This window comes from Pinus tabuliformis, chromosome 9, assembly GCF_031772625.1.
Source record: "Pinus tabuliformis cultivar Carrire ecotype Pingquan chromosome 9, CPIR1, whole genome shotgun sequence".
NCBI classification, from domain to species: domain Eukaryota; kingdom Viridiplantae; phylum Streptophyta; class Pinopsida; order Pinales; family Pinaceae; genus Pinus; species Pinus tabuliformis.
In genome coordinates, this window is record NC_142307.1 from 173,907,832 (window position 1) to 173,917,673 (window position 9,842).

Below are 9,842 nucleotides of genomic sequence, written 5' to 3' on the forward strand. Positions count from 1 at the left end.
TAAGAGGGTAAAGTGTTTGGGAATGATAAAGGACTTAATGATGAATTTGGCCCAGATCCCCATAAAAAGTGTAGTAATGGAAATTTTGGTAGCTGATATCCCTGCAAAGTTCTGCATGTCTTGGGGATCAAATATTGGAGGTTCCATCAAGCTGGATCTTACCTATGCTACCATCCCTATCTTTGTCGGAGAATAAATGTGAATGTACAGGGAATCAAGGTTTGTTAAAACAGTTATGATAGTTGATTGCACAAATAATTCTCCTATGTGTGGGAAAGAAAGGGATCTCTCTTTATTAATCCTGGAAGATATGATTTTATTTTAGAAGAAACGCAGATATAACTAGCAGCCAAATTAGATCAGTAGCTCAAAGATTGTACAAAAGTCTGAAGTTGTATTTTGATGGTGCAAATTCTAAGAATGGAAATGGAGCAAGAGTGTTCTTGATATCTCCAGAGGGTAGTTTGATTCCCCTCTCATTAAAATTAGAATTTGAGACAACCAATAATGTGGCAAAGTATGATGCATTACTATTAGGCCTGCAAGCAGCGAGGAATTCGAACATTGAATGCCTCACTATGTTTGGAGACTCGGAACTGGTGGTAAAGAAAATCAAGAACGAATGTCAAAATAAGCACCCCAAGCTAAGGGATTACAGAAATGAGGTTTTGGATTTAATGGAAAACTTCATACTGGATTTTAATGTCCAATTCTTACCCATGGAAGGAAATCGAATGGCCGACTCCTTGACTATAGCTACTAGTAATTTTAGGCCACCACAAAATCCACTTCTCAGATATGAAGTCAAAGTTAGGTACAGACCCTCAATGCCTGATAATGTGGGATATTGATAGGTGTTCGACAAAGGGAAACAAGGAAAATTTGATCCCTTATGGTTTGGACCCTTCAAGGTTACTGAGGCTTATGAAAACAATACTTTCTTGCTAGAAAACTTGGAGGGTAAAATGCTTGAGCTTCTTGTAAATGGGAAATTCATCAAGCATTACTTCTAGCACTAAGAGGTCCATTTCTCACCCATTGTACATACAAGTGAGCCATGGTAAATATCAATAATACTTTCATTTCCTTATGTTTAAGTTTTTGTTTTTATATACTTGAATAAAATGAATCCATGCCCAATGGATAGAAGGCTACTAGTTTGCAGGTTCTCAACACCTTGCTAGCAAGGCATTTTCCGCAACTGGATCCAATGTTATCACTTACTACAAAATTGTTCGAATGGTGCCAAATGATGTCAAAATATTGAAAAAGAAGAGAGGAACTTGCATTCATTTTCCAAGTAGCAGAAGGACTCAAAGCATATACATTGGACCCTCTCCATTGGAAAGTGCTCGGGACAAGCTTTCCAACAATATGTGGAAGTTGAAAATGGACTCCTAGATCAAAATATATGGTCTACTAAAGTTCAAGTACTGAAGCCTTAGGAAGGAATATCGGAGGTCTAGAAACATTGAAGATTGGTGATTGCAGCATCAGAGCACTAGAATATCGATGATCACAACATCATAGCACTAGAATATTGACGATCTCGCATCAGGAATATCAATGATCACATATAAAAGGTCCTTCACGTCAGGGGTCCAATGCAATGGAGAAGATAGTATCAGAGCCTGGAGGAGATCGACGCATCACAATATCGCAACATTAGAACATCGGTAATTGGAGAATCGAAACTTTTGAAGGTGAAAACCTTTTAAAATTTGCGACATGGGTAATGTGCTGATATTGCGAAAACTGTTAGGGGACTCCAATAAATATTAAGAAAGGATTCCATCGCAAAACCAAAGGTGGTCAAGCCCTTTTCTCTCTCCTCCAGTAGGACTTGTGGCAGTATATGATTGGTTTCAATAAAGCTACAGTGGCATCAGACGTGGCAGTATGGAAGGACACGTGGCAGAATTTTTCAGCATTTTGAGGGGGGATATGGGGGAAAATATGGGTGACACGTGTCACCACTCATGAGGTGCCACATGGAAGTAATGACGTCATATCAGAGGTCGAAAATCGTAGGTTGAGGATATCGACACTTTACAACATTCAGCACTTGAAAAAGTTTCGATAAAGAGTGGCTCTGATATGGGGTTTGCACATGGTCGCAAGGATCCAGAGCACCAAAGGCGTGCAGTTGGGGGTTGAGCATAAAGAGCTATCAGTAATTGGATAATGAGCATGTTGCAACTCCAAATTTATTTCCCCAATTGGAAACCGCCAATGAGATGGGCTTCGATATTTGGCTAGCCAATGGTCAAGATGAACTTAAAGAGCCTCAGGCACTAAGTAGTTAACAAAGGGAGAAGGGCCTCTGACAGGAGTCTGAACACCCTAGCACCATAGGGCTAAGAGATAGGTCATGACACTCAGTCTTATGGGATAAACTTTTCAAGGGGCTAAACAAAAGGGGCCAAGAACATCAGAAGTCTATTTTCATAATGTTTTCAAGAATAAAAGTCTCGATGAGTAAAAGATTCGATAGTGTAATATAGAGAGTTAAAAGAAGGATGAGTCGTCATCTATGTTACAGAGCACTACAAAGGCCATTACGGGTCATCGCTCCCATCTCCAGAAATGGGGAATTGAAGTAGTTAAGGAGGAAAGGGACAGGAAAACTGACCGAGTGACTAAAGAGGAACATTGTGGCAAAGACATGGCTTGATCAGAAGCGATCACAGGAAGTGGCATGGAGATATTTTGTTGTAATCATCATTCAGTTTTCCCATGTTTTGTTATTCTGTTATTTTTATATTTTAAAGAAAATATACAAATCAGTTGCAATGATTTGGGTGACAGAGCCTTCGCATGCCGATATAGCTAGTCAATCAGATAGCTGGAACTCGGCTAAGATAATTTTGTAACTATTTTTCAAGCTCTCCCTCTCCTTATAGAAAGAGGGAAGAAGCACTTAAAGAGGGTTCATAATTTTTGGAAAGAACTCTTGAAAGGGCCTTTTCCTATTTTCATGAAGATAGTGTTATGAATCTTGATGTATGCACATTTCCCAGAAGATTAGTGTGTGATTTCTTGTGTTTCCAACTTATTGGATTGCAGTATGTTCATCTCCCCTTATGTTTTCATATATGTTAAATATTCTTCTCAGATTTCATGTCATGTAGCTGCTAGACATATTTCTCATTAGATTCAGATTCATTTCGATCAAGTTATTGATGGAAAATGTCTATATAAGATTCATTTCTATCAAGTTATTGATGGATAATGCATGTATTGATGTGGAAATTAAGTCTTTAAAAAGCGCTCCATGTATCTTAGAATTCAATAAACATATCCTTTCTCTTGTTTCTCTCTAAAACTAGATATATAGAATTCTTAAGATTTGTATGATGGATTTCTCCTCTACTGTCTTTTACCATTGTATCTGTCTTAACAACTAATTTTATGCAAGCTCTCAATCTAATTTGGCAACCACTGACCGAGGATTATTTCCTGTGTATTCCTGCATGTACATTGTATCTTTATGAATGGTTCTGAATCAATCCTATTTGAATTACTTGTGACAAACTATGGAGCTACAAGTCCTTAAGACAAATTTGATAGCACTAATTAAGATGTCCTAGGCATTGGTCTCCAATCAACCCAGGGGTTGTCTCTAGGAGTGACAACACCCCCTACAAAAGGTTCTATTCCACTTTAATTTTCTCTGCTCTCGAACCGTTTTCGCCAAAATTCGAGCCACCAAACATTATGGCTTTGGCACATTTTTGTGTAACTCCTACCTTTATTGGAAGAATCTGAAATTTTTATGATTTTGGTTATCTCAGTTTTCAATTGGTGTATAGAAGGTTTTATATTTCTAGATCTTAGTTTTTTTTATCCATACAGATAATGAGATTGTCTTTCGGATTAATCACATCATTGAGATTTGTTCAACGTTTCAAACCATCTAATGTAGTTCATCCTTAGGACAAAGGTGAAAAAATCAATTTTTCCAAATGTTTAAATAACAGAGATGCATTTGGTTCCAATGTTAGTCGTTATGAATTAGCTGTTAGGAATTAACAGAAAAAGAATTTTATTGTTATTTAGATATTAAATTAATATTAAATTAAATTAATTCAAATAGATTAAATTAATATTTAATAAGGAATAGCCGTTACAAACTAACTACTAAGAATTAGTTTTTAGACGAATATTTATTTATTTAAATTAAATTAAATTAATGTGCATGTGGCAAGAGTGAAAGTTTGCCCCCTTACGGATTGCCAACGAGTTATTCTAGGTGGCATGGATTTCCTTGAATAAGGGTGATGATTCAGCCTGCATTCGTGGTTTGCAGCGAGAGATGGTTGCCCTCACTACTGTCCACCGTGTAAAAAAGAGAGAGAATTTATAAAAAAAAAAAACTGATTTTAATATTATTATCAAATAATAAGCTATTGGGGAATTGAGATTGAGAAACATGCAATCAATCTCAACAAGGACGATGGTTGGAAACTAAGCAGAAGATGGATTCCTGCCCTCCTCTTGGGTGCCTCCTTTTTTAAAATTCTTCTTTGCCTTTTTTAATTTATTATTCCCCAATAGTTTATTATTCCATAATAACATTAAACTCATTTTTATATATTTTTTTATAAATTCTCTTTCTATTATAAAACATTAATACTTTTGGATTCCTGCCCTCTCCTCTTAACTGCCTCCTTTTTTTTTCAATTCTTCTTTGTCTTTCTTAATGTATTATTGCCCAATGGTTTATTATTTGATAATAATATTAAACTCGTTTTTAATTATTTTTTTTTTAAATTCTCTTTCTATTATTAAACATTAGTATAATTTAATTTAATTTAAATAAAAAAAAAAAAAAAAAAAAAAAAAAAAATAATTCTTCTAAAAACTAATTCTTAATAGTTAGTTGTAACGGCTAATTCTTATTAAATATTAATTTAATCTTTTTTAATTAATTTAATTTGATATAAGATTAATTTAATATCAAAATAATAATAAAATTATTTTTAATAGCTAATTGACTCTGGACCTTGATATATTTCTTTTATTTAAATATTTGGAAAGATCGATTTTTTTCTTTTGTCCTGAGGATAAACCACATTAAATGATCCGAAACTCAAACAAATCTCAGTAATGTCATCAATCTGAAAAAAAATCTCATAATCAAATTTTATATTTCTTCCAAATTTAATGGTATCTCTTCTCATTAAATAAAAAACTAAATAGGAGATGCATGCGTGCTCTGCAGATGCAATCTGAATCGCCTCAGCTCTCCATTCTGAAAACCACTGCTTCACGTAACACTCAACCTTCAATCTGAGGCGCCCTGACTAAAGGTTCTCCAATGAATGCGCCCCCTGGAGGGGCGGGATCCCCCCCCCCTCCATACATCGGCTCATCCTCTGACAACTCAAGGAAAAAACCTAAAGATCCTCTGCACAAACCAGCAAGCCTACCAGAAACAGATCAAGGACCAGATCCGGCTACCAATGAAGAAGAAACTACTGCTACATGCGATGATACGGGCAAAGACAGTGGCGGGAATAAAAAAGCTCCTAAGACACAACCAAAGGCGACTTCAGCCACATGCATACCAAAAAAGGCTGAAATAATCAAAGTCGATCTACCCAGCCAACGAATCAATGGAGAAATTCAATTTATGAGGGACCATGCACTCATCGGCAAGTTCCTTGAATTCAGGCCTACTAAAAAGGCCCTGCATGGCTGGATCGCTCCAAAATGGAAGCCTAAGGGACAAGTCACTTTTCAGCTTGGCCCCAAAGGCTTCTTCACAGCAATCTTTAATTATCTGGAGGAAAAATCATGAATATTTGAAGGAGGTCCGTACTTCTTTAATTCTTCTTGACTGTACTTAAGAGAATGGATTCGATCCAGACAAGGAGGACTTCGGCTGGGTTCCTGTCTGGATACGAATGTATTCCCTCCCTGCAGAATATTGGAAGGAGGAAACTCTAAGGGACATAGGCAACAGCCTGGGGACCTTCATCAAAGCTTCTGTGGAAACTAAAACTCACAGATACACTTCTTACGCCCGGATCTATGTCCAAATGCACCTTACCAAAGATCTAGCAGACTCGATAAGTCTTTTCCATGACAACTTTGAGTGGATTCAAACTTTAGATTATGAGCACATTCCTTTTCGTTGCAGAAAGTGCCATGAGCATGGCCATCTCTTCAGGGATTGTCCCCTCAATCCTCAGCCCAAACCCCCTGTCAATTATCTTAGCACAGACTCAGAAGGCTTCATCAAAATCCCTAATCACCGCCGTCATGCAAAGAAATCTACCCCAGCTCCTGATAGCTCCAAAAAGCTAGACTCCCAGAACAGATTTACAATTCTCACCCCTCGTGATCCTTCTAAGAATCCTCCAGCTTCATCCTTGGATAACCCTGAACTTCCTTCTCCCTCCAGGATCCTCAAGCTTCCTCAGCCATCAGCTGACTCAGATCCTTCAAGCCTTCCCATCTCCCCTGCTCACAAGAAATCAGAACCAGAGAATGCAACACAATCTTCTTCAATGGATCTGGAAGCGGCTCTAATCCTCAGCACTCAGGACAATACTCTCAGGGAAGATCAAAACATGCCCTCAAAAATGGATGAAGATCCAGAGAGTATCAGCTTAGAAGGTTTAGACATACTCAAGCTGGAGACAGCCTGCAAACAAAAAGAGTACAACACAATCCCTCCATGGAAAATCGAAAGGCTGGAAGGAGTTCTCAGCAAAGCACAACACAACAAATGCTTAGGAATGCAAGCAGGAAGCCCATGGGATGGAAAGAAAATCCTAAAAGAAACAAAAAAAAGAGGGCGCAAAATGGACCTGCAGAGGACCATCATCCTAGGAGAATTGCTTATGGAATCTAGGAGATTTCCTAAGCTGACAAAGTTCTACAAATCTCAACCCCACAGTTCCTCATGAAGCTTCTTTCCTGGAATGTAAGAGGGTTGAACAGTGCCTCCAAACATAGAATGTTAAAAAATGTGATACAACAAGAAAAGCCCACCATAGTTTTTCTTCAAGAAACAAAAAGCAACAGTACCATCTTAGAAAAGATTCTGAGAAAGATCTGGGCAGGCTGCAGCTCAGTCATTGTGGATGCCTCAGGGGGACTAGCGATCATTTGGAACCCACAACTTCTCACTCTTCAAGACTTCCACGCATCTCATTTCTTTATCCAAGCTACTTTCCATCTCATAGGAACAGACATTCACGGGCATCTTTCAAATGTCTACTTTCCGCAACAATTAAATCAGAAATTGGCGCTTCTGGACACTCTCATGATTCTGAATTCAAACAGAAAATTTCCGCTTTGGATTGGAGGGGGCGATTTCAACATCATCAAAGCCCTGGAAGAAAAAAGTGGCGGCAGAGTGAAATTAGAAGGGGACAATATAGGTTTTCGTAATTACATTCAAAATAGCCATCTTATGGACATTCACACCTCAAATGGAGTGTACACTTGGTCCAATCAACGCAGTGGATCTCAACACATCGCCTCAAGACTGGATCGCTTTCTGATTTCGGACAATGCCATACACCTTGGAGGGGATTTTCACGCCTCTATTGTGCCTCAAGGAGGATCTGATCACTGGCCCATTATGCTACAATGGGCACGTCGTGGCACAAAAAGTAACAGACCCTTTCGATTTGAGGCGTTTGGGTTCACCAACCCCAATTTCAAAACAGTGGTTAAGGAGGCCTGGAAAGCCTTCAAACCCTCTAAAGGAACCAAAATGTTCCAATTTCAACAGAAATTGAAAAGTCTCAAACAGGTTCTCAAAATTTGGAATCATACCCAATTCGGCAATATATTTGAGGAGCAAAAAAAATTGGAGCAGTAAATGTGCACTTTACAATAGAAGATTATCATGGAGGGGCGAACAGAAGACAGAGCGCACCAGGAGTAGATCCTTTGGACTGAAATTGAGACACGCAGACAGCAAGAAGAAACTCTATGATGGCAGAAGTCTCGCATTCAGTGGCTAAAGGAGGGAGAGAAAAACACGAAGTTTTTCCACAGATCCACAATCGAAAGAAGGATGCATAATAATATAGCATTCATCAAAAACAGGCAAGGGGAAAAATCAGAAAAACATGAAGAAATGGAAAAGGAATTCTAAGAACACTTTCAAGAAATCCTTAAGGAACAACCAGAAAGCAGAGATCAGGCTATAAAAAAATTACACAGCTCATCCCTAAAATAATTACGGAGGACCACAACAAACAGCTGCTTCAACCCATCTCAATGAAAGAAGTGGAAGAAGCCATGGCTCAAATCAAAGATGGTAAAGCACCCGGTCCTGACGGGTTCACAGCTAATTTTTTTCATGCATTTTGGGAGCTGGTTATCACAGAGGTTTGGGAATTAGTGGAGGAATCACGAACAATGCATTGGATTCTCCCTTCGCTTAACTCCACCTTCTTAGCGCTAATTCCCAAAGGGGCTGAGTCAAACACACCCAACAAATACAGGCCTATTGCACTATGTAACATCATCTACAAACTTATTTCCAAAGTCTTCGCCAACAGGCTCAAACCCCTTCTCCCTCTCCTCATCTCGCCGGAGCAGACAAGCTATGTAGAGGGGAGACAAATAATGGACGGCATAATTCTCTCAAACGAAGTGATTCATTCACTGAAGCTTCTAAAAAAGCCAGGTATGATTCTGAAGCTTGATCTTTCAAAAGCATTTGATAAACTCAGCTGGTCTTATATACAACAGATGTTACTAGCGTTCGGCTTTAATGCAACTTGGACTAGATGGATCATGAACCTCATCTCTTCACCCAGCTTCTCAATCCTGCTCAATGGTTCTCCCTCCAAGCCCTTCCACCCCTCTCGTGGAATCTGTCAAGGGGACCCCCTATCCCCTTTTCGTTTTGTTCTAATGGCTGAAGGCCTCAGCCGTTTGCTCCACTCAGCTATCTCCTCTCAAACCCTGAAAGGCATTTCTCTACATGGTCTTCACCCTTTGTCTCACCAACAGTTTGTTGATGACACCATGCTCTTCGGACACCCTTCATCTCAAGAAGCCTCTGCCTTCAAAGATCTGCTTTCTCTCTTTTCTAAAGCCTCTGGCACCTCTATCAATGCTACCAAATCCCAGCTATTCTTCTTTCATACTCCAGCCTCTACTCAAAGAAACATAGCAAGAATTTTGGGATACTCCATTGCAACGCTCCCTTCGAAATACCTGGGAGCTCCTCTCCTGGACTCAGCTATTAAAAATTCCTCTTAGAGAACCCTCATAGACAAGCTGGAATCTAGGCTCTCCTCATGGACTTTTTGCTCGCTCAATATGGCCAGCAGACTTATCCTCATAAAAACCATTCTCCAGGCAATGCCCCTATATCTCTTTTCTATTTTAGTTACTCCTAAATGGGTTCTTAAAAGCATCCGCAATCTGCAGAGAAACTTTTTGTGGGGCTCCTCTGGTCTCAACAGGAAATGGGCACTGGTAAATTGGAATGAAGTCTGTCAACCAAAAGCAATCGGCAAGTTAGGACTGCGAGATCCCCTCCAAAGTAACAACACAATGGGAGCCCGAGTATGGTGGAACTGGCTCTCCAAACCACACACTCCTTGGGCTCGTCTTTGGCAAGCAAAATATGTGCTCGGATGCCAATGGAAAGATCTTATTAGAATCTGCCCTACAACTCGCGGCTGCCTGATCTGGAATGCTGTTGTAGATCTGATCCAAAGATATTATGATAATAGACTAAACCCAAGAAATAACAAGATCTGAATATAGATAGAAATGATTCATTTTATTGATCAAACCCTTATGGTAGGTCAACACCATACATTTACTCCTTAAGGAAGGAGAGCACTCCACAAGCCATA

At 39.1% G+C, this 9,842-nt stretch overlaps 1 protein-coding gene across 1 annotated transcript; it reads left to right on the forward strand.

The window, feature by feature from the left end:
- The first annotated feature begins 6,967 nt into the window (after positions 1-6,967).
- LOC149147667 (uncharacterized) lies at positions 6,968-7,840 on the forward strand. Its single transcript, XM_089441914.1, has one exon. The coding sequence runs from the start codon at positions 6,968-6,970 to the stop codon at positions 7,838-7,840; it is 873 nt and encodes a 290-aa protein (XP_089298040.1).
- The last annotated feature ends 2,002 nt before the right edge of the window (positions 7,841-9,842 follow it).

Bases quoted from the DNA above. Each gene is read 5' to 3' on its own strand.
- LOC149147667 (XM_089441914.1), top strand. From the start codon at position 6,968: ATGTTAAAAAATGTGATACAACAAGAAAAGCCCACCATAGTTTTTCTT.